This window comes from Ptychodera flava, chromosome 12 (assembly GCF_041260155.1).
Source record: "Ptychodera flava strain L36383 chromosome 12, AS_Pfla_20210202, whole genome shotgun sequence".
Taxonomy (NCBI): Eukaryota; Metazoa; Hemichordata; class Enteropneusta; family Ptychoderidae; genus Ptychodera; species Ptychodera flava.
The window spans coordinates 16393827-16419426 of NC_091939.1; the positions used below are offsets into that span (position 1 = coordinate 16393827).

General features: G+C 36.0%; 2 protein-coding genes and 3 non-coding genes across 5 annotated transcripts; 4 read left to right on the forward strand and 1 right to left on the reverse strand.

Moving 5' to 3' along the window:
- Positions 1–94: 94 nt before the first annotated feature.
- On the reverse strand, positions 95–17499 carry LOC139145175 (anaphase-promoting complex subunit 7-like). Its single transcript, XM_070716161.1, has 15 exons — positions 17265–17499; positions 15148–15270; positions 14058–14228; positions 13471–13586; positions 13201–13317; positions 12699–12786; positions 11905–12000; positions 11448–11536; positions 10916–11030; positions 10155–10296; positions 6335–6480; positions 5854–5966; positions 5313–5429; positions 4343–4508; positions 95–2838 (listed from the first exon to the last, which is right to left on the reverse strand). The coding sequence occupies exons 1-15, from the start codon at positions 17328–17330 to the stop codon at positions 2827–2829; spliced, it is 1677 nt and encodes a 558-aa protein (XP_070572262.1). The 5' UTR covers positions 17331–17499; the 3' UTR covers positions 95–2826.
- LOC139146900 (U5 spliceosomal RNA) lies at positions 7326–7444 on the forward strand. Its single transcript, XR_011555607.1, has one exon. It is a non-coding gene; the product is annotated as a U5 spliceosomal RNA (small nuclear RNA).
- LOC139146904 (U5 spliceosomal RNA) lies at positions 8556–8674 on the forward strand. The gene has a single exon (XR_011555610.1). It is a non-coding gene; the product is annotated as a U5 spliceosomal RNA (small nuclear RNA).
- On the forward strand, positions 9808–9925 carry LOC139146901 (U5 spliceosomal RNA). Its single transcript, XR_011555608.1, has one exon. It is a non-coding gene; the product is annotated as a U5 spliceosomal RNA (small nuclear RNA).
- A 176-nt stretch (positions 17500–17675) lies between the features above and the next one.
- Positions 17676–23779, forward strand: LOC139145177 (peptidyl-tRNA hydrolase 2, mitochondrial-like). The gene is made up of 5 exons (XM_070716164.1): positions 17676–17902; positions 18516–18605; positions 19624–19745; positions 20241–20353; positions 21174–23779. The coding sequence occupies exons 1-5, from the start codon at positions 17687–17689 to the stop codon at positions 21221–21223; spliced, it is 591 nt and encodes a 196-aa protein (XP_070572265.1). The 5' UTR covers positions 17676–17686; the 3' UTR covers positions 21224–23779.
- The last annotated feature ends 1821 nt before the right edge of the window (positions 23780–25600 follow it).

Sequence of the window (25600 nt, forward strand, 5' to 3'; positions counted from 1 at the left end):
TATCTCACTTACCTTGAAATGTCCTAATTTAATGTTTTTGACATAAAATTAAATATTAATCACGGAAAAAACAAAGTAATCGCAGCAGACATGATTCATCTCAAATGTTTATTTTATATTCTGTAAGTAGTGAATAGTTGTCACTGGTCATTACAGCACTGAAAGTTTTTACATATAATTAATTACAATATGGCAGTGAAAAAACAACAAAGGCTGTCAAAAGTGCAGCAAATGTAGAATTTCAATGTCTGTATCAATTTCTCATATCCAAATCATCAGAAGTTTCACGCAGGTCATTACATTAACACCTCTTCTGAAATGTCACTACTGATTTCAGCACCAATCTGTTTAAATACAAAACGTTGACAATATTGGAGCACATCGAATGAAGATTTATAAAGCCCTTGAAACTGATATTGTGTACGTTTACAATGTTTTGAAACCCAGAGATTTCTTGCCATTCTCTCAAAAGCATTTTGAAATACCCAGTATTCTGATTGTAAATGTACAGCCTTAAGACGTACAGCCTGCACTATTAAGATTGATGATTGAAATAACATCCCAAGATGACTTCATCTGACAAGTATATCACACACAAGGAAACCAGTAAAAGCCACACTTGTGTTCCAAAGTCGACTTGACCATGTTGTCCTTGGTGACGTCATATCACATTGTCATTAACTCTCTGACTGCTGTAATTTTTCCCACCACAATTTTAATGCAATATTTTACCATTTTTGTGAACTTTTGTGTATGTTTTTTCATAATTTTTGACCAAATGGATATCAACTTTCATCGGCTACAGATTCGTATCATGTTTTGGCAAAAAGCAGAAAATATTGACTGTGGTATATTTTATAAAGGTGGCAAAAATAGACTTTGGCGCTCAAAGGATTGAAGGGGACATTATTTACATATGCACGATTATTGGACAACCCAAATGCTAGGTATATCAATATGGTATAGGAGAGAAACCAAGAAACTGTATTTAATACACACAACATTGAGTCATACATGTAGTTCAAAGGGCTTCAAAACAACCAATGACAGAGTCAGATATCAGCCTGACTTTCAATTACAATGATATTTTCACAATCAGAAACACGATTCGGAGACTATTTCTCCTTTAACTCTGTTTCCCTGTTTGGAGTTTTTGCATTGTAAGTTCTACAACAAGTAAAAAAGATTCCTAAACTATTTGAAAACTGTTAGTGAATCAAGAGGTGATAGATATGAAAAATAAAGCACATTACATTTACAAACATGACACTAACTTGAAAACAAGAAAATTTGATCTGCTTCTATCAATACACTCTGTGCTTTGTTATATTCATCGCAAAAAGGTCAATAAAGCCATACTGTATATTAAGTGGTATGTCTCGTAACAGTTCTCAACAAGTGACTTTCATGTGGGGAATATGTATGGCTGTCTTGAAAAGTACATTAATGTAGAAAGCGCCCTTAGGACAGATATTTGGACTCAAATTTTTACAATCCTTTCCTGATCTACCACTTTCTTGGGTGCTCATTTTAAAGCTCTTGAGGTAAGAAAATTTTCAGCCTTCAGAAAATTGAAAATTAAATTTTTCTCCATAGAGTTAACACAGGGATGGCGGCCATTTTAAATTTCAAATATTGGTAAATGCTGGTTAATTTGTTTTTCTAGTACCAAACTTTGCATGCTGACCCCTGATACTTATTATTGACTTGGTAAGAGAATAGCTGAAAGTTTCATGAGGAAAGTTTGAGCTAACGTTCAAATCTGTCACTTTGAGGTGCATACTGCCTTGATGTAGTAATTTGCTGTACTCATGGTTCAAAAGGAACACGTGATTCAATCATGGGATTCGCTTCAGACTGATGAAAGTAACATTAATAAATAGTTAACAACAAGATGAATTGAATATTTTCTCATTGACAGTTGGACAGTCTAACTCTGAGGATATGCTTTTATTTGGCATGTTTTTTTGATCTTCAGCAAGTATGACACATTAGAAATTAAATATCTGTCCATCACACAGTGAAGGGTTATTCTGCACTTTGACATTACAAGGTTTTCATTGGACCTTTAAAAAGTTTTATTTTAAAGTGAAACACCAAGGATAATTATAGCCAAAAGTTACTCACGGTGTGAGTCTGTCATGTACTACAGAAGGTATTGTATGGATGACCATTGTGTTTAGAAAGTCTGACAGGCTAACCAAAATACATAAATTCAGTAAAAAAAATTGAAAGCCTGTGAAAATCTGACAATAAGCCACAAAGGCCCTCTTTTGAGAGATCCTGATGCAATGTAGGCAGTAAGATGTACCAATAGGAGGCACGTCCACTTTATACGCAGATTGAAGGTATATGTATATACAACGTACATGCATTCTGAAATTACAATATTCAGTTACGTGATCTTTTATTGCCACCACTTGTTATATTATCTTCAAAACTCAAAACAATATTGAACTTTGAAATATATCAAGTAAACTTTAAAGAGTATCAAATCAGCAGGTCAACATTTCACAATGGTTCAGATGAAGTGAGCTAGAAGTTGACGGAGAGCAGTCAGAGTCTGAATAAATACGACAGCCTTCTTCTCATGGCACTTTGTCCTGTCATTGTGTTTCATCCTCACATATTTACAGAGAGAAAGATGCAACACTGTGTAACACACATGTGCATGCACATACAAACTTGTAACAAGTAGTTGATGATCATAAGCTCTGCAGCGGGACTTCTTTTATCTTGGCTAGAGTTTCATCATGATGTAGAAGGTGTATGCGTCGTATAGCGGCAGTGAAAAAAACCCAAATGTGATACAAAGTCTGCTACTGGTCAGTTGAACCACTGAAAGAAAACAAAGAAATACACAGGATATATAACCTGAAACACCGGGTCACATTTGGTAATGGTTAATTAATATATTATCATAGTGACACAGTTTCACATACTTAAATTCATAGATTTGTCAAGATAATAACGTAATCTTGTATGTGGTCCAGTGCAGTCTCAGATACATTATTTCTGATTTCATGATTTTGTCTATAAAGTCAAGTGAAAAAGTCCTAATTATTTCTTTGCATTAGCCATATGTGAAAGTGTGAAACTTGAGAAATTATCTTTCTTGTGGAAATTCTTGTGAGCCAGTAACACAAGATCATTCACAAAATACAGAGATTTACATTAAAGCACAAGATACAGCACAGGTATGGTTTGTGATGCATAGCAATGAGGACAGTACCAAATCGTATAATGTATAAGGACATCAATTCTGGTATTTTGTGAATAACCTTATTATCACGCACCTTTTTTGTCAAATGTTGCACAAAAAATCAAAAAGTATAGCATTTTGAGAATGCCCTGTTGTATACTGCACCCTGTGATTGCATGCAGACTAATAATATCGAATGCATTCAGCATGTCTGCGAAGTGTTCAGAAAGGAAATTCAACCCACAAAGTGCAGTGCATGTTAAAGTATTGGTAGATCAAAACCATAATTTCACATACATGCACCACAGGTTGTGCACTTGCCATCACTCAGTATGTAATGTAATGATTATTAGCTTGTGTTATGTAAATGCTGGGAAATCAACACAAGATGTCATTATATCTTTCACTATGTCACTATTTCACTATGTATTTACATATTTACTATGTCACTATTTCACTATGTATTTACATATTTACTATGTCACTATTTCACAATGTATTTACATATTTACCATGTCACTATTTCACTATGTATTTACATATTTACTATGTCACTATTTCACAATGTATTTACATATTTACCATGTCACTATTTCACTATGTATTTACATATTTACTATGTCACTATTTCACAATGTATTTACATATTTACTATGTCACTATTTCCCTATGTATTTACATAAAAATGTGAGGCCAAAGGTCAATTAGTTTCCAATAGCACCGCATTAATATTACTGTACTCTGCATCTACTTATACCAAAACCAATCGTTGTCTAATAAACACAGATTGTTGAAGCCTTCATACTGATTCCTTTGAGTGGAAGTTTTCCCTGATCATAATTTATATGAAAGGCGATGACAAATCAGAAATTTGAGACTGAAATACAGACAGATTTATTTCAAAAGAAATTTTTTAAAAAAGCTTATCAGTGTTAATTCTTTTTTTAAATTCCTTTCTTCCAAATGCACATGTTACTCCTCATTTAAAGCCAAAACTATCTTATATTTCAACTGACTGTGCATTGAAAGCATATTGATTGGCTTCTAAGTTAGCAGAGTACTGCTCCCTGAACTTGCATATCAAGTCCACCTGGTCAAAGTACCGTAAGTATGGGCTCATTAGAATAACAAGTGACATACCTCCTGGTCAGGCCATTCCACATCTGTATCACTAGGTTCCATTTCTGCTTCCTCAGCACTTTCTTCCATGCCATCCAAATCATCGTCTGCACTACCTTCAATTCCGTCTGTAGCTTGTTCAACCTTCTGTAGACCTTCCATTGCTTTTCTGTTTGTTGGATCCATACTGCGTGAATAAACAAAGAAAACGATTTATCAAATAAAATTTCACTTGGTCTACTTCTTGGCTATATAAAAGTTCCCCTCTAAAAAGATATGAAAAGACGCATTTAACCTGTTCACCCCCAATTCCCTCTAAACAGGTCCACACTCACCATTGACATCAATGTGTTTGGGCTAAACCATGTTGTTGAAAAGGTTAAAGCGCGTCATTTTTACTGAACTCACAGGGCTTTTTGAATCGCCCACAATGCCTGTCAGTGCGGTTATTGAAAACATGGCTTGAGTAGATAAAGTCTGTAATGAAATACTTCATTTGATATGACAAGCTTTCCAAATTTACACAAATTAAATTATTTGATGAGAAGAAATTGAAGACCTATGTCATCTGTACACATAAGGCTAGGTATGAGTAATATGTGGTCTGGGATGGTCACTCTCTCATTGGAGTGGTGAGGATAGTGAATATGAAAGTCACACAATGTAACAGAGATAAAGACAAGCAAATCTCCTTATATCTAATTTGAATCTGATTATCTCTTCCAATCTGCAAACCTATTCACACATCACCTGTTTAAAGGCCCTTACACTTAAAGCTAACACTAGCAAAGTCATCATGGTGCATGGACACATCTAATAATGGTCATTTTGTGAGGAGACACAAGTCTTCAGGCATTTCTGATACCATTTAGGTTGACAGTATCAATAATTTTTAAAATCCTAATCTTTTTTTAATATGTTAGTGAGTTTTGCTCATCACACTAAAACTTTCATGTTCTGCCAAGACTAGGATGTTTTCTTGTCCCAGTACCTGAGTGCAATACTGTATTGATCCAAAGCCTCTTGGTGGTCATTCGTTGCTGCTAAATAGTCACCCAACATCTGATGTAACCGACATGTACTCTGTAATCGCAGCTGGTTCCGCAACCTACAAAGTAAAGATATTGTCAGCTTGACAACAAATCATACACAGTTGTTTCAAGTTTTGCAAATACACAGGGAACCACAGTTGTTGTTCAAAAATGTCAGTGAAATGAGATAAAAATTAGAAAAATTGTATTCATTGAAATTTGTCTCTTCCCATCTTTAAAAACTGTCTCTATTTTCCTATCTGCAGATCTGACATTATCCTAGAAAACAAAGGTTTTACAAAATTTTGGTTGTTGTAGCATTAATTACCCTCTACAAACCAGATATCTGAGCCAATCTCAGTAACACTAGCATTAGACCATATGCAACTACTGCACTGGGCCTTATGGTAGACTTTTCCCCATTGCCTGTGGTTCCATAATAGTGCAAATGGTGAAAGAACATTATACTGTTATAACAGAGTGTACAATCAGTAGACTCACAATTCTATGGCTTTGTCATATTTCTGTTCTTTTCCAAGGATTTCAGCCATGACGTAGACTGCATCAAGGTGGGATGGATCCATGGATAGTGCCTTCTCCAGCATGCATTTAGCCTGCAGTAGATAGAATAAAGATGAACATAGCTCATGGAATTCATTATGGGAAAATACATCATTGCGTTCACATTATTCATTTATTCTTTTTGCCATTTGTAAATTTTATAGCATCAATTTCACATACAAAAAATAGCACAGAAAATGACAATTTTGGAGTGAAATCGCTACGAGCTGATCTAGTCTGGCACTATCTCTTTAATGCTTACATTTCATACTTCAAATTCAAAATGGCTGCCATCCCTGAGTTATCTCTATTGGGGAAAATGTAATTCAAGATTGTCACAATATCATGCCGGTAAAAACTTTCTTTACTTTGTAAGCTTCAAAATGAGCACCCCCCCATGTATTTCAAAATGGCCGTCTACCTTATCTACAACTTGTGACTCTTTTGCTAAGACCGACGACAGCAAAGTCAGTGACCTTGGCGTGTTGCCAAGAGTCCGACAGGCATTGGTGGCATTTGTCGCTGCTTCCTTAAGACGATGTGCGGCCACAAGACATTCTACCAACCCTGAAAAAGTTAGTGAAAGACAAATTAAATGACAATTTGAAGTTTTTCAGTGCTTGTGCAATCTGTAAATTATCTTTCCTCAATGGAAAATGTAGAGTACACACCAATGTAGACATTGACTATAACAAAATATATGTTCATTGAGATACTGTGTAACAATATTTACTGATTGGGAACACAATTGTCTGTCATTTATTTACAGCTTCACATTTTACCCCTTCCAGAGCCTTTGTTTGTACTGAAGTTCTAATCTGTGAGTTCAATTTATCATTGGAATAATTTTGTTCATATTTTGAAGTTATCATTTATCATTGACCAATCCTGCCACATTCTGCTGTTGTGTTATTGTTACATATAATGATATTTTATTTGATATTTTATTCTTCTTGGGGATTTTTCTGTGAAAAATTATATCAATCTTGTAAAAGAGCAGGTTACTGTTGTTTTCTATAGTTAAATATTTTAGTTAAGTAAAAGAAACATCTCATGAGTTCTGGTACAAATCTGGAAAAGGATTTATCCCAACCAGGGCTTTACATGAATATTCATGAGAAAAATAATTTGCATATGAAAGTGCTGTGTTTCATGATCTCCATAAACTTTTCCCAGAATGCCGTAGTGTAACACATTATGATAAAAAATCCCTTTCTTACTTTTTGAGTGTTTGAGAGCAGCATTTTTTATGATTCTAAATTATCCTCTGTCCTGAAATGACTAAATGACCTTAGAATACCAAGGTGAAATATTTTTGATACAGTCAGCAGTGTATGAGAGAGAAACAGGGAGACACCACTGACAGAGTTTGGTCTGACAACATACAGGTCGTCATTGCACTCTACCCTCGAACACTCTGGTTTTTCTGCATCTCGCATAAATCTTTCGCCTTTTACTAAAGATTTCCGTGCAGAAGAACAACTTAATGAGTCTATAAGAATTTTTGGAAGCCCTGCCTCACAGCAGGGCGATATAGAAAGAAAACAATAGAATACAGACAACTTTCTTCCATTCTAAACAAGATGGAACTAGATGACAGAGGGTACCTGCTAGTGTATGTATCAAGAAAACATTCTCCCTGAATTCACTACTTTGGATTGTTACTTTTTTGAAGGTTTCTTTGTGAGCGATATAAAAGCAAAGTTATCAGAATGGATTTCTTCAATGAAATGCTTCCTAAGGGTCACAACATTTCATGAAATTTATTCCAAAGCTTTGTTTTATATGATGTTAAAACTGTGCAAGGCCTTTGAATTTCTTTCAGCTGACCCTGGTGTAAAGTTTTCAAGAAATGACTATCACAGACAAGAAATTTTAGTAATTTGAAGACAGTTCAAGGGAAAGAGATAATTTTGCAGGAAAAGTAGTCAAAGATACAAAATACTATCGTGGTTTGAATTTATAACATTTCTTTTTTAAACCTGTGTTTCCCTACAGATGTAATCCTAATGTTCCATTGTATTTTCAGGTTTATTTTGTTGGGAACCTGAATCTTTTAAATGAAAGATTTTGATGGCTATAAAATACCATAAGACTTCTTCTGATAAAATTCATATTCTACATCACTGCTCAGTAGGTATTTTTGCACAGATTTTTGTCTCAAAAATTTGGGGAGATAGCTTTAAAATTTGAATGTTTTTCACATAGCAGATCACCACTCATTGTTTTTTAGAGTTCATTGTGCACAAACAGCTAACACAGTAATCATCATGTCATGAGTCCCCTGTGCTGAAAAGCTTTTATTCACAAGGCAGCTGGTATTTGAATATTCATGAGGAATGTGAATTTGCATATGAAAGTGTTGTAGTGCAGCATCTTAATAAACATTTCCCAGAATGCCATAGAACAACTCTCTTTGACTGACTTTAGCTATTTTTGTGTATTTTCAGTTATTAGACTACATAATAGTGATTATAAATTTATTACTGCATACAAATTTTACTTTCAGTTTTTAAAAATAGGTTATAAAAATCACATTTTGAGAATTCTGGCCATAGTAAGTGTAGGAGGAGGTAATAGGTACAAACCACTGAAAGTGTTTGGACTGTCATCATACAGTCTATTACAAGAATTGTATACCATCACTCTGGTTTTTCTGCATCTCGCATAAATCTTTCGCCTTTTATTAAAGATTTCCGTGCAGAAGAACATTTAATGAGTCTATAGCAAATTTTTGCAAGCCCTGTTCAACAGTAGGGTGATAATTAATAGAAAGACAGAAAAAAGCATCCTTAGACAAGACAGGTGGTTCAGCATGGCAATTACGGAGATGTTTTGGCTGCGCCACTTCAGCTGCCTGAGCCTTCTTTTCCAAGAAAATATGACCATCATAGAGGTAACTTTAGTAATTTGAAGACAATCTCTCATCCACAGTACAAGATAATTTTGCAGAAAAAATAGTGAAAAATATAAAATATTATCCTTTTAAGATTGTCAGATGTGATGCATCTCTGTATTCAACCTGTAGGTACCTGCAAGAGATCTACGATCTTCTGAGAAATTGCGTGTGACTTCCCCACGCAGCTATTTTAAAAATTATCTTAGCTTATCTTTTTAACAGTTGTGTACAGCGCACTGAGACGTTTGTGGAGTGCGTTTTTTAAGAATTAAATAATATTATTATTATTATTATTATTATTATTATCCTGGTTTGAATCTGTAAATTTCTTTAAACCTACATTTCCCTCACAGATGTAATCCTACTGTTCCATGTATTTTCAAGTTAACTTTGTTAGGAAACCTCAGCTTTTGAATCGAAAAATTTTTATGGCTATCAAATACCATAAGACTACTTATGCTGATAAAATTCATGATATTTTACATCACTGCTCAGTAGATATTTTTGGACAGATTTTTGTAGAGAATTTTTGGGGAGATAGTTTTAAAATTTGAATTTTTTTTTCACAGAGCAGATCACCACTGTGTTTTGGAGTTCATTGTGCACAAACAGCTAACATAATCGCGGTCTCATGACTTCCTATGCTAAAAGCTTTTATTCACAAGGCAGCTGGTATTTGAATATTCATGAGGAATGTGAATTTGCATATGAAAGTGTTGTGGTGCAGCATCTTAATAAACATTTCCCAGAATGCCATAGGACAACTCTCTTTGACTGACTTTAGCTATTTTTGTGTATTTTCAGTTATTAGACTACAGATTTAGTGATCATGAATTACTTACTGAATGTGAATTTTACTTTCTATTTTTGCATAGGTTATAAAAATCACATTTTGAGAATTCTGGCCATAGTAAGTGTAGGAGGAGGTAATAGGTAAAAACCACTGAAAGTGTTTGGACTGTCATCATACAGTCTATTACAAGAATTGTAGATCATTACTCTGGTTTTTCTGCATCTCGCATAAATCTTTCGCCTTTTACTAAAGATTTCCGTGCAGAAGAACATTTAATGAGTCTATAGCAAATTTTTGCAAGCCCTGCTCCACAGCAGGGTGATAATTAATAGAAAGATAGAAAACATTATCCATAGACAGGTGGTTTAAATGGAAAATTCAAACTTTTGCTGGACCACTTCAGCTGAGCCTTGTTTATAAGTCATGAGAAAAATAATTACTGGGAGTGTCAATTCTGGTATTAAGCAGTAATCTTTTATCAGGGTAGATTAAATTATACCAGGGTAGTCTCATTATTTGTAACTGTGTTTTCATTTGTCACATACATACCTTTGTGTGCTTCAAATCTGTGTGGGGCTATTCTGATAGCTTCTCTGAAATGAAGGATGGCTTCTGAAGTTTTGTTGCATTCTTTCAGAACACTTCCTTTCAAGATTACTGACTGGGCGTTGCGGCTGTCAATCGTGAAGGCCTGAAAGACAGAATGTCACATTTCAACAGTTGGATCACCTTTAAACGTTTTGGAGTAAGTCTGACTCAGTTTCATTAAGATGTTATACCATATCTGTTAACTGTAGATTTGTGTATTTGAATTTTCAATAAATTCAACTTACTTCAAAAAATATTTATTTGAATGAGGCTGTTTTCAAATCAAGTCATTTACCTCTTTCATTAATATCAAAAATAAGTACTTGTCTGCAAAGTTGACTATGTTGGAAATTATGCATGTAAGTACGACGTAAATACAACTTAATAGGTGACTGCCAATTTTATGATGAACACTAGAAAAAATACATTAACAGCTCATGCTACAAGCATCTACAACAGCTAAGCATGTGATACAAACTTTGTCCACATCTGTAGCAGCAGTGTCCTATATGGAGCAAGTGCAGCCATATTTAGGTAACAAACCTGCAACCACATACAGCCTAATTCAGCCAAATGATACAACACGTTTCTCATTACTACACCATAAATAATCATATTTTAGTACCGTTCATTAGTGGGAAATACCCTGTCAACTGGAAACGATAGTTCAAATTTTCCTGGCCGCATACTTACACTATGAAACTGTCAAGATGTTATCTCACCTTTTGTGCAAAATATATCGCTCTTGTTGGTTTCTTAGTAACAGCACAGTAGTAACCCATGGCAACCCAAGGCTCTGGTTTACTTTCTGAGATCGCCATGAGTAATGATGCCAAGCTGCAGGTCAAAGGTCAAAAAAAAAAGAACAGACAGCGATTATTTTTCACAAATTCAAGAGCCTTGCATATGTATCTTTTTATCAAAAGTAAATCCTAAACTGATGAGACCATAACATGCTAGCATTTCTGCTCTTCAGCCATACTTTTCAGTTTTAGTTATATTTTGTTGAGGTCCACAGAGTATTGTTTGCCTTGTGGCATGTTGAGATTATAAGTTCTAATTTTGAGGTAGTCAGGAAAACTATCCCGCAGCCCCATCTTTAAAAAGTAACAGTGCCCTGTTAGAGGGACATTAGCTGTAACCATTGACGATTTTGTAACCAATTTTTGTTTTTAATGTCAACTGGTTTCTTGTTTTACCCCCAAAGCATGTTGAGATACACAGTATAGTAGCTATGTCTTGACTGAAACTAACCTTTCGAGTTCTTTGACTTCTTTCTCTTCAGACAGCAGATACGCATAAATATCCATACCGCGCATCCAGTCAGCATCAAGTGAATGTAGCTGTATAGACGGTGATAGAGTTTGAGGAAAAAATCGTTGTATGTTGTCTGAGTACACAGTTGACATTCTGGCAAGTGTGACTGTATTTTAGTTACTTATCCAAGCATAGCTGTCATCAGAATTAGAACAGAACTAGACACATATGTATGAATGGAATATTTTCCTGATACTTTGATAGGGATTTGCAATGGACTTCTGTATGCTGTTACGTACATACCAACTTGCTATCAGTGGATAAGTCAGAATTGAACATTGCAGTTCATACATTTGTAATTGCTCCAATACAGACCTATATTGCACACAAACCCCTACAGTAACTGGAGGTATTGTTGAGGGGATAACCGCCTTTCAATAAACTAGTCACTTACTCTGACAAACACTTGCAGTGCATTTCTCAAGTCACCAGACATAAAGTAAGCCTCAGCAAGACTGTGAAGTAATTCTGTGCTGTCTCGAAGTATGCTCTATAGAAAGAAGAACAAGAAAAATAGTAGCATGGAAGGCTCTGATTTGGACAGAAAATATTACAAGTTTTGCCAGTGGAGGGGCTGTTTGCACCCAGAGCTGTGTGATGAAGCAGCACTGGAAGCACAGATTCATTTTACTAAGGCAGTCATTTCTGATAAACGTGCAATGAGGGGAAGTTTCTGAATTTCAAAATTTCTAACTTGTAGTTCAAAACAATTTGAATGTTATGGATTTGAAACCAATATTCTCTTTTCCCTAACAGAACTTAACTTGAAACCTTTAACCCTAATCCTGCTAAAGTCATTTGGCCAAGTTCATATCATTGTAATGTGTCACTATCAGGTCAAGCTGGTTGCCACCAGTGACGCATAACATGTCTAATTGTTGCATTTTAACGCATACTTGAACATTTGAGGGCTAAGAAAACATTGATATAATTAATATGATTTTTACTGGCTACCTGCCACAGTATACGACGTCAAGTTGGTGAAAATATGTATAGGTTTTGGCTATCACTTCTTACAGAGGTAGCAGGATGGGGAAGTGGTAGGTCTGCTAGGATGAAGGTTCTGGGAAAAAAGTTCAAAGGATTCATGACTTATTCTCGATATCATTCATCAGGAAAGTGTATTTTTAGACAACAAGTCACCAATAGTTGAACTAGCAAAGTGCAATTCATAAATTCTGTTGATACCTTTGATTCCAATGTCTTGAATATTGTGATTGCCTTAGAGTAGTCCTTGAGTGCAGCGTGTGCATGACCTTTGACCAGCGATGTCAGCCTATCACAGAGAGGGAAAATTGCAGAATGTCAAAAGCCATTCAATGCATGGTGTTAACAGTACTTTACTATTGGAAACTACATCCTTGTCATTACATTGTTGTGTATTGACCATGATTATCTGCAATTGTATGTAATTCTAGATCTGTGTAGAGGATATGGTTAGGTGTTGAACATTGCTGTCAAAAGTCTTGTGAAATCAAAAGTTCAAAATAACATTCTCTCAGAAAGCTCAGTGAGTTTTGTGATACCAGCCATTTCACAAAATTTTGAAAATTATGTCGTGATCTGAAGGGTTCAACACAATAAAACAGATACCTCTCCTATCCATTCATGTCTCTTATTAAAATGAAAAATAGTTAAATCTATAAGTTCGGAAAGGTATCACATAATTCTTTCCGTACATTCTACTCACCATGATTCAACATTTGATAGAGTTGGCAGGTTGTTCATTGTCAGAGAAGCTACTTCGGCGCCTTTGACTCCAAGTGACAGCAAACACAGTACAGCTTCCAGAGCCATGGGACACTCCCTGCAACAAAGAATATTTATGAACTGCAGTGACTCTCAGTCCGGACAGCTTTGATATTGACAAAATCTGTTGGACAGACATCAAGATGACTCTGATTGGGATTATATTACAGAATTAGAAAGACTTTTTGGACAGGATGACGTATATACTCACTTCAAGACTTCCCTGAAGTAGGTGATGGATGATCTCTCAAGACCAGCTTTCTGATAAAGTTTTGCCAAAGCCATGTTGACCTTTGGAGTTTTCTGTTTGCCTGGTATGCTCTCAAGCTGAAACAAAATAAGAGCAAAAAAGATGCATCTACTCGCTGTTTCAAATCAAAATGGCAAATTATTACACTTCTAAATGCTGATAAAGCATTTCACAACATTTAATTAAATATGAATTCATGTTTTCAAACCTTGACTTTTTTAAAAACTGGGAGAGCATGACTCTTTGTGGAGCTACTGTTGAAGGCCACTACAATACAAACCAAAATATTTTACATGAAATGTTCATAAATTCTTTTTTCACTCAGAAGAAGAGAAATTCTGTAATTAACTGACACCGTTTCAGTCTCTCCATTATTGTAGCTCCATACTCCTATTTCATCTGATGCATGGCCTATCTTGCCTACACAGGAATGAACGCATTATCGTTTTAGGAATTTCAGCGGTAAAATTAAAATACCAATAAATGGTTGGACATCTGTGCAAGACATGCCAAGGTTCTTGACAGTTCTAAATATTCCACTAGCTTACCACACCGACAGCTTCTTTCAACTGCTTGAGATGGCAGTGACATTCATGAATTCTGTACTTGACATCGACTTCTTGAGGGAGATCTTGCTCTGATGTGACCGTGCTCTGTCCACCTCTTGCCCTGCTCTTGTTCAACACCTTTTTCATTTGTAGTGCTCTCTTGTAGACACTCTGCATGGTTGGAAGGGTATGAAAAAACGCACTGGATGTCAACTTGTTGAGCGCATTGTCTATAATGTATGAGTGTATCATATAACATACAGACATACAGACGCCACCGACTCACCATATAAGCTCTTTTTGATATTTATATACATACCAAATATGAGCTAAAAATTGGTGAAATGTCTTAGAATTGTACGGACAGTTACAGTGAAAGCCAGCTAAGAATGAACGATGAAATGGGTCTAAAAGTTACCACACTTGGTAACTTGTTCCTGTATAATGACTAATGATAAAACACACACACAGGGGAGTATACTGTATGGTACATTTCATATACAGGCAATTGTATAACATTTCTACAACTCCACGTTATATAGCAGCTGAGTCAGAGTCAAGCTGTACTTTTGTCTTTGCACTGGCATTTCTTGAAGTAATTTGCCCAAAATGTTAGGGATCAAAAGAGACCTCAGTATCTTATCAATGGTCGAATATTTTGAATCATTTAGTTTCCTTTTCCTCGAAAAAACTACACACACACACACACACACACACCAATCGGTTCCTCTGCAGACTGGTTTTATTGTTGTGTCTAAACAATCACAGTAGAAGCCTATTGTGAAACAACAGCATCTGTCCGTTGTTTGCTGCAACTCAACTGCAAGTACTGGTCCTGTTGTAAAATTTCAAACAACCTTACAAAGGAATTATACAAGTGAGATAACATTTAGATCAATTTCATTGTTCATTCTAAGCTTCATTTCACTGTAAAGGTCAAGTCAATTACGGAATCTATGATGAAATGATTTCATGAAACGATGTTTTTATACCATGTAATGCACGCAATGTATAGATCCACTGATGTGATTTAACTACTATGAGAGAATGCAACAATAATCTATGTTACTGATTTGAAGACAATGCTCACCTCTGCCTTCCTGTACTCCTCTCCTTCATATAATGCATCACCATACCAAACCTGGATTTGATATTTTTGGGCCATGGTCAAGACATCTGGACTGTGTTCACTCGCAGACAGAACTAGATTGGCCTGTGGATATGCAAAGACAATTATAAAACAATTATACATCAACAAAAGTTCTTCTTACAGGTGTCTGCAAGGAGAATTACACTATTATAATTGTGTTATCAATTTTCCTGGGAATTGCAGATGCTGTTTAGATTCAACATATATCTTATTGTGATAATAGTAATCAACAACCCAAGACTTCTACTTGTTCCTTGCATCTGGTCAAGGTCAGTTCCTGTCATGATAGCAAAAGCGATCTCAGCTTTTATGGATCAGCTAAGTTATTTTCTATGAGAACAGGATGTTTTAAAACGGTGTTGATTCACTTGAGAATACTCTTGGTTTGTTCAGGCCATTCAACTGGGCTATTCTAATCTAGATAATCATATAACGACAAATTTTCTATGTAAAACCGAGCAGGAAATCTTTCTCTGGAAAACTTCTTATACATGTTGTTTGCAAAATCTCCCAAATTACATTAATCTTTCTTGAAGCCTCTCAGTTTTTAAATAAAGATTTTAAAATGCTATTTTTGAGTGAGCGACCTATGTGCCGATTTAGCTTCACTATGATATTTGTGATAATATAGATAATAGGTGTGGGGTGGTTTGTCAACAACTGTAAGGAAACACTAATGAACATGGGAGATATTTGCATATCAGTAGCAAATTTCTGAATACTGTTACCATTGACAACCAACAGGTTGAAATAGTATCATCATTTCCATATCTAGGGTCCAGAAGTTAAGTTTCAAAGAGAATACAGACAAAATTTATAAGAAAGCTCACCAACGAATATTTATTCTGAGGAAGCTAAAGAGTTTCAATGTTAGCAGTCACATCCTTGTTTCTGTGTATCGTTGTTGTATTGAAAGCATTCTAACTTATAACATTGTCACATGGTTTGGTCATATTTCTGTTAAAGAGAGAATGCGACTAACGAAAATTGTAAACATATGTAGTCGACTTGTCGGGACAAAGTTAAAAGATCTTGGAGAACTGTATACTTATGCTCTTCGTAGGAAAGGTTTATCCATTCTTGGTGATAAATCTCACCCATTGAATGACAAGTTTCAATATCTGCCTTCGGGACGCCGTCTACTTGTGCCCAGGGCTAGGAAGAATCTTTTTAAGAAGTCATTTATACCGTCAGCAGTTGCTGTTTTAAATATGAATATGTCTGATTCCATCTGGAGAACCAGAGCAAACACCATTTTAAGTAGGAACTTTTAATATAGTGTTGTGTTTGTCTGTAACTATTGTATTGTTTTGTATGGTGTTGTCCGTATTTGGTGTTTTTATAGCGGTCCTGATGTTTAAAGACAACTTTCCATGTTTTTATGGACAATAAAGTATATCTATCTATCTATCTATCTAATATGGTATAGATTATCTTTCTTGGCTGGGAAAGCTTCCAACTGGTTATCATTTGCATACATCACTGCCCCAATGTGACTTCTGTAACCTGAAAGTTTATACGGGATAGGGTAGAGAAAGGATGCTTCATTTAAATTAAAGCCTAAACCGTGGTTACTGGAAAAAAGAACCATGTTTAAATAATGACCTGGACGTTGTCTATCACTGACATAAACTGACATATGTCAAAATTACTGTAACTTTGTCAGTTTTTATGATACTATTGATAGATGAACCCTTGAAGTTATCTCCTGTTGAGGCATAAAAAAAGTAGCGTAACACTTAAGACTTCCTTCAGTTTCACCAGATAAACATGAAAAAAATCGGCCTCCATAAACTTAGGAAGACAACAACAACATCACATGTAATTGTAAATACTAAAATGCCCCCCCCCCCCCCCAACTAACTAAAGATAGCTGCCTTGATAGGTTCGTTATGTATCAACCTTTACACAAATATTTTCTGTGATTCAGTCAAATAGAATGGTTCTACATGACGGGTAAGTAAGGTGCTGGGTTATCCCAGGCAGTGGGTTGTCTGTAGGCTGTAAGTAATGCATGACGACATGTCGTCGCCATGTCGAATTTGACAGTTACTCACCACCATTTTGACATTTGAGTGAAGTCCAGCGTCGTGCAACAGTTTTACTTGTTCGAGGAGCGACATTTTTGCTAACTGTTATGTCTATGAAACTATTATTCGCCTGTTGCTCTCTGTTTGATTCTTCCCTTGATGTTACTCGCACCACGAACACACGTACACGAACACTACGGCTGCGATGAGTTCAAGCCGAACTGAAAATGAATGGAGTTAGGCGCGGTAATACATTCGCAGACTGTATGTTCGCTTTTTTTATCATGTTGATCAATAGAACTCGATACGCAACGATACGCAAATATTTAATAAAAACATATATTTTAAACGATTTTTATGAGGTAATATCATTAATACAACTAGTTTTAGAACTAATATACATATTTTTATCGACGACATATACGAACACACAGATTGTAATTATTCAGATGGCTCTATCGGACTATCTTAACTTTGTCACCCACGTTTTCAAGGTTTTGGTGTTAAAATTAGTCCGGATGAGTATGATAACTGAACTTCCGATACCGACGGTAGGGTTAATAGCTGGTGTTGGATGTGGCATTGCGCTAGGTTGGCTTCTCCGAGGCAAATATGGACACCGAGCTGTGGCTTCAGCGGTTGTCGATAACGGAATAGGAACCGAAGTAAGTCTGTGCATGGACGTACGTCCATGGTCTGCGAATATATGGTTCATGTAAAGAGAACGATACAAAAGAAAAGGTGTGCTTCATGTAAAACTCGACCCGCGCAGTTGTTACTAGGGCGCGAACAATAGCTTCGTCGAGAAAGCCCTGAGTCAATACACTATGCACTGGTACAGTGGTAGTATGTTCTCATACCGTATGGTGAATGTGGTGTCACTGTAATTACCATTTACATTGTACCTGCTATGCTTTGCTGTGTGCTTTGTGCATTTTTGATTGTCATGACGCTTACGAAACCTTTATAACATCTGACTCAGCCCATGCTATGATTTTACAAAGATGCTATGCATTTTACATAAAAAATAAAAAAATGAGGAAATAGTTTGCACCAAACCTCTGACTGAGAAAGTATAGAAATCTTGGCAGCTACTGAGATAACATTTTCAGAAGTATTTATTTTCCATGTAAACAATAACACCAGAGACACTGTCTGTGATGACACTGATATGACATTTTATTTTTATGATATTTTGGATAAGTACACCAATTTTATTTTTTTTGCCATTGCAAGCTGAACATAAAAGTAATTTTACACCACTTCATTTATTTACAGGTGACCTCGATGGGCGAGACAGGAGACAGTAAACTAGTGCTTGTTGTGAGGACAGATCTCAAAATGGGGAAGGGAAAAGTTGCTGCTCAGGTAAGAAAAGATAGAACAGAGGAAGTAAGGGAGAGGGCTTTGGAGGGGAGACAGGAAGAAAATGAGACACACGAATCTCTTATACCTTGCTGGTGCATTCATTGTTGACTTTGTCAAAGTTAATCCGGTGATAATCTGGTGACAGTGTCCACAGATTAGTAATTTACCCATGCTTTGGAGCATTAGGCAATCAAACACATCAGATAATACTATAGACACAACACATTGACAAAACTTCGCGTAAAATTGTCAAAGGACACAGAGAGGAGAAAAGAAATCTTTGCAAAACAAGTGCTAACATAAGACCAAGACACCAATGGTTGGCAGTATAAATCTTTATTGACAATACATATAGTAGTCAAACATATTATTATAAAAAAAAATAGCAAGAAGAAACCTGTGCTGAGACAATTTTTTACATCCATACTGAGACCTAGACACCTCCACTCCATCCCCACCCAGGGGGACAGACATGTTGGCAGCCCCTATGGGAGCAGTTAAGGTGAATGTCTCCTAAAGGAAGTACCCGCCTCCAAAGTGATCGACATAAAGTTTTGCTCAAACTTTGCTCAATAAAACTTGCAACCATGCTCTTATCAAATTCAAGAATAAAAGTCATGGGTTACCAAACTAGAAAAACAAAGCACTTGACATTTACTGATATTTGAAATTCAAAATGGACGCCATTCCTGTGTTAACTCTATAAGGGAAAGTTAAATTTTTGATTTTCACAAAAACTAAGATGGTGAAAAGTTTTCTCATTCTACAAGCTTTAAAATGAGTCCCCATAAGTGGTATACCAGACAAGTATTGAAAACAGTTGAGAGTCTGAATATCTGTGCCAGATGTGTATTCTACCTTAATGAAATATAGAACCTTTGATAGGAAAGTAACTGTTAAAAATTAATGAATGAACAGTTTCCCTGGTTTCTAGCTAAAAATGAACACATTGGTTGTACCATCTTGTCTTTGCACGTTTCCAAATCAAATATTGATGTCTTTTGTCGTTTGACTTCAGTGTAGCCATGCTGCGGTGTCAGCGTATAAGAAACTCGGAAGGATAAACCGTGAATTACTTGAAGACTGGGAATACAATGGACAACCTAAAGTTGTTGTCAAAGCACCAGATGAAGAAACACTGTAAGATCCTTTTGTACTTCTGTTGTTTACTTTGAATATGCGCATGCCACAACATATTAATGTTGTTTAATATTATAATTCAAAGACAAAGCTGTTGACTGATTATTTGTAACTTTGCTGATGATCAACAGAATACATGCCCATAAAAAAATTGGAAAACTGATTGTTCTTTGTATTTTTCATAAACATGATGTTAGTTTTATCAATGTCCAACAACTGTGAAATCAGTGGTACAGTGTCACTGTGCCCTGTAAACTAAACCACACACAACTCACTGACTCAAGTGTATTGTCTTTGACACCAGAAAATTGTACATGTCATATTTAATACAGGGCTGATGCAACGAGTGACCAGAAATTTCTAAATTAACTCAAAGAGTTCAGAAATATTTTAAGTTTAGAGTGTAGACTGCAAGGCGTCAAGGTGACATTGCTGTTGGATGGAGCAGTGTAATGATTAACAATACTGACTGCCAGTATTTTTCGGTATCAACAGGGCAGCATTGTTGCAGCATGCAAGGGCCTTGCAGCTGGTGACAGCCATCATTCAGGACGCTGGAAGGACACAAATTGCTCCCGGATCCAAAACAGTACTAGCGGTGGGACCAGGTAATACCCTCTTCTTCTCTTTTTAACTGATACATACTCATTTGCAGAAATTACAGAGGTGTCCCACAGTTTAAAGTTTCTATAGAACCAAGATCAACACCACTGATGAAAATGAAAGTGCGCAAACATGATAGTAAGAATAATGGAGCTGAATTTATGGATGGAAGATTGTAAAATGTTCAGCTTGTGCCATGAGTGAACTTCAACATGTGTATTGCCATACATTGTGTAAATCAACAAGTTGAACTTGAAGTGAGACTTTTTTACCAGAGCATTGTTTCACATCAGTGTAGACTGTGACCTTCAGAAAGTGTTACTTTGGCAGACATAATTCTTTCATGAACCTTCTATAGGAAATGTAGTTTGTCCATTGGTTTTATACACTGTTGTAATTATAAGAGGAGAATTGATGTAGGTCTATTGTTAACAAGAGCATTCTCACAAAATTCTTGCATATTGTAATCTTAATGAAAGTCAGGGGTCACTGTGCAATGTTTGGAAATAGTGAAACAAATTACCCAACATTTTGCAATATTTGAAATTCAAAATGGCTGCCATTCCTGTGTTAACTCTATGGGGTCAAAATTAAATTGTGGATTTTCAAAAAACTAGGACGATGAAAGTTTTTCTTTCACAAAGAGCTTTAAAATGAGCCCCCACAAGTGGTAAATCAGAAAATAATTGTAGAAATTTGAGCGTACAACTGTCTTTCCCCGAGGGGCATTCTACCTTAAAGTGAACAACTGTATTGATGTTAGGTTTTAATGATATCAAGAGGAGACACAAGTAACTCACTTGTTTTACTTTTATTCTTTTTCAGGACCGGCAGATCTTGTGGACAAAGTTACAGGTCATCTCAAGCTGTACTAATCTAGGTCTTTTTAGTCCCCGCGGACGAAGTCCGGCGGGGACTTATAGATTGGGTCCCGTCTGTGCGTCCGTCCGTCCGTCCGTCCGTCATCAACAGTTTCTCAGACACTGCTGAACCAATTTCGTTCAAACTTGGCACAAAGGCATAGCACTATAACCTACAGATGCACGTCGATTTATTTTATGATACGATCGAATTTGGCTGCGAGGTGGCCATTTTGTTGCGATTTTTCATGTCTTTGGACCATAACTCAGACATCCTTGAGCAGATTCTGTTCAAACTTGGCACAAAGGCATAACACTATGGCTTTCATATCCTTGTCAAATAATTGTGCGATATGATCCAATATGGGCGCGAGGTGGCCATTTTGTTGCGATTTTTCATGTCTTTGGACCATAACTCAGACATCCTTGAACAGATTCTGTTCAAACTTAGCACAAAGGCATAACACTATGGCCTACATGTGCATGTCAAATTAGTTTGCGATACGACCCAATATGGCCGCGAGGCGGCCATTTTGTTTGCGATTTTTCGTGTCTTCGAACCATAACTCAAAGATCCTCAAACCGATTCTGTTCAAACTTGGCACAAAGGCATAGCACTATAACCTACAGATGCATGTCAAATTATATTGCGATACAATCCAATATGGGCGTGAGGCAGCCATTTTGTTGTGATTTTTCATGTTTTTAGACCATAACTCAGACACCTTTTGAATCGATTTTGTTCAAATTTGTCACAAAAGCAAAACAGTATGCCCTCCATATGAACACCATTTTATTTAGTGAAATGATCCAATATGGCTGACAGGCGGCCAGTTTTTTTCGATTTTTTCATGTCTTTGAACCGTAACTCAAACATCCTTGAACCGATTTTGTTCAAACTTGGCACAAAGGCAAAGCACGTACTATGGCATGCATATGCATGTATCAATTAACCCTGCGATAGGATCCAATATGGCTGCAGAACTGCCATTTTGTTGGAATTTTGCATGTCTTTGAAGCGTAATTCAAAGGTCATTACACCCATTTTGTCCAAACTTGGCAAAAAGATCAAGCACTATGGCATACCGTACATGTCAATTTACTTCCTGACATGTTCCAATATGGCTGCCAGATTGTCATTTCTTTCCAATATCGCTGCCCGATGGTCATTTTTGGATTTTTTCATGTCTTTGAGGTTTAATCATATGCAAATATTCCTTAACCAATGTTGTTGAGACTTGGTACAAAGATAAAGTACTATGGCATACATATGCATGTCTACTAATTTTGTGCTATGATCCATATGGTCAATAGACAGCCATTTGATTTCAATTTTGGTGTGATTTTTTTATGTCTTTGAAACATAAACATAGGTCACTGTCCCTCGATGGACTGATTTTGTTCAAACATGATACGAAGATAAAATACTATGGCTGCATTCTTGTGCACATTAATTTGTTTCATTATATGATTCGAAATGGCTGATGGCTGATTACAACAACATACCTGATCCCATAGCAGTTCGAAAATTCCACCAAACCATGTGTATAGTACGTGCCATCATGACACTAGAGGCAGTGAGGGCATCGTTATGTGTGATGTAATCAAAAGTTCCTTCAGTGGTCATTACCGGCAGAGATGAGTCATTTATTGAACGTTCCTCAGATTACTTTATTATGCAAGTCACAGGCCTGATGCACCCGTTGCATCAATGTCATTCCACAGCGACCTAGACCACAGCTACCTAGACACCAAAGATTATAACAAAATGAACAAGCGGGGACTGTGTCATCAACGATGACCTGTTTTTTTGATCAAATTGTTCATTTCCATTGGCTTTATTCTGCAGAGAATAAATTATAACATTTTATAGAAAAAATAGCCTTGTGTGATTTACTAACAATTTTTTACATCCAAAATGTAAAGTTTTACAATGAATTACATTTACTAGTTGCAGAAAATTAAATTCTTACGTACATGAAAAAAGACCAGACTTCAGTAATGTAAATGTTCATATGCATGAAAAGTGAAAAGTGCATTTCTAGATTTGATCACTCTTCGTGAAAATTTGCATTGAAGAGTGCATCTTATGAAATTTTTACAGAATATTCCAGTGAGGTTGAGTGCAAGAGCCATGTGTTTAGGTAAGAAGTAATCAGTGAAGCAGTTTAGAGGATTTATATTTTGCAACACTCTTTGCCATTAAAACTTCATTCATTGAAACATTTTGCCATCTTTGTAGTCCAAGATAAGATTAGCTGACTATTAAGTATAAAATCATTGCCTGAAAAGTATTTTATTTTATTTCAATACATATTTTTGTACTTTTTCTTTTTTTTTGTTTGCCTGCCAGGTAGTATTAAGAAGTAAAAACTCGTAGAGAAAATCTGACGTACAGAAATGTACACAAACCATGAAGCTGAAAAGGTGTTCCTTTGTAATTTTTGAGTTATATTTACAGAAGAACTTGCATTTTAGCTGAAATAATCACAGGCCAGAGCTATATGTATATTTACGTAAATTATATTTGGAAACTTTTTAATAGAATAAATTTGGTCTTTTGTAGAAAAAGTTGTGTGGTTACATCAGCTGAACGAAAGTTTACAAACTTGTGCAAAACAGCTCATTGATCCTGTATACCATGCAAGACCAACCTTGTTGACTGTAGGTTGTGCTGGTTTAGTCTTTTGACATTGTAGCAGCTTTGTGACATTCCAAGCACACGCTGGCACAGGATCAAACATCCAATCGACATGGATATGGTAGGTAAGAGTTTTATTGCAATCAGCATGTGGCATATAAACCCTTCAACGGGATATATTTACCAGGTAATCCAAGAGTTTTGTTTCCACACCAAGAGCTATGTAGTACCTATTCCATGCTTTATTCTGACAAGACATGATGCTTGACACAGCAGACCCACAACAATGATGGTCAAATAACAGATACACTACCATAGTATTTATGAAATCTGACGTTATTTAAATGAAAGAAATTGACATGACAATAACAGCAAAAAAGAAATAAGGGACTTTCTATGGCACAAGCAATCCCAAACTAAATGTGACAAGGTAACTAAATAAACATATTTTGGCTTACAAAAGATGAAGACCTAATCTGCAAAGAGTTCTGTAGTTAAATACAATACTGGATTTTAGTCCACTACTATTCTCACCCAACAGTTTAGAAAGAACAACCACTTATTACTTAGAGATACGGTTTCAACAAACAGCTCACATGGAAGCTATGCAACACTGCCTCTACACAGTTTCAAATTCTGATGAACATTTCATGGGGAAAAGTACACCCAAGTCAAATCCATTCTAATTCTCCTCTGAGTCTGAGAAACTATAAAATACAAACACAGCAGTTACAAGCTAGCACACCTACAATAAGCAAAGCCACATAGTACATAAGGCCATTTAAAGAAAATTCTTTGTTTGCCGTCCTTGGATTTTTGAAAAGCCTATAAGCCAGCCAGGGAAAAAACAAGCACAGACAAAAAATACAAGTATTTGGTTTCATTTGGAAAAATATTTTGTTTGTTATAGTTTAAACATTGTGTTCGTTTTCTTAATTTTCACTGAAAACTTACCAGCACACAGACTGCAAACAAAGAATTGTATTTATTTATTTAAAGGGCCTATGAATGAGAATTATAGTTTAAAACAAAATTTATTGTTAAAATGACTGGGGAAGAACAAATTATCAAAATGTATATTCTTTTTGTATGTTTCTGCTGACTTCTAAATTGCACAGTGTGGTATATTTATTGTATTGGAATATAATTCTCTAATCTGTAAATTAATGTTCAACACAGTGAATCCATACATTTTGATCTAATTCTATATCTGCCTATTACAGAGAACGCCACATTAACCCGTCAAGCCATTCAGCAAAATGCCTTGTAAAACAGAGAGTCATTTGGCCAGATAACAAGTAAATTGGCGGTCAACTTCAGTGGTCTGGTACAGCGGATTGTAATACAAAAGTCAGCAGGAAGCCCAACTCTGGCCATAAAATTGATACTGATACTACAGGCTGCGTAAACATCGCACAGTGGTACAAACCATTTCTCTCATGGTGTATCTTAGAAAATAAACTGAATCAAATGAAGAATAATTCACAATTGACACCGATTGAGATTACCCGCTGATTTTAGTGTTTGCAATTGCTGTACCCAACCAGTGAAGTTGATCGCCAATTTATTTGTTATCTGGCCAAATGACTCCCTGTCTCACTAGGCATTTTGCTAAATGGCTTGACGGGTTAATGTGGTGTTCTCTGTAACACACATTCCCCCTATTTCCCAGTTCACAGATCCAAGTAAGCCCTTAAAAACTGGGCCATACCAAAGTTTGATGGTCATATTTAAAAACTGACGACACTGGC

Bases quoted from the DNA above. Each gene is read 5' to 3' on its own strand.
- LOC139145175 (XM_070716161.1), bottom strand. From the start codon at position 17,330: ATGTCGCTCCTCGAACAAGTAAAACTGTTGCACGACGCTGGACTTCAC. The intron at 11,031-11,447 runs GTTAGTTTCAGT...TTTGACCTGCAG, and splicing joins GAAGTCAAAGAACTCGAAAG to CTTGGCATCATTACTCATGG. The intron at 5,430-5,853 runs GTGAGTCTACTG...TTTACTTTGTAG, and splicing joins TATGACAAAGCCATAGAATT to GTTGCGGAACCAGCTGCGAT.
- LOC139145177 (XM_070716164.1), top strand. From the start codon at position 17,687: ATGGCTCTATCGGACTATCTTAACTTTGTCACCCACGTTTTCAAGGTT. The intron at 19,746-20,240 runs GTAAGATCCTTT...CGGTATCAACAG, and splicing joins GCACCAGATGAAGAAACACT to GGCAGCATTGTTGCAGCATG. The intron at 20,354-21,173 runs GTAATACCCTCT...ATTCTTTTTCAG, and splicing joins AGTACTAGCGGTGGGACCAG to GACCGGCAGATCTTGTGGAC.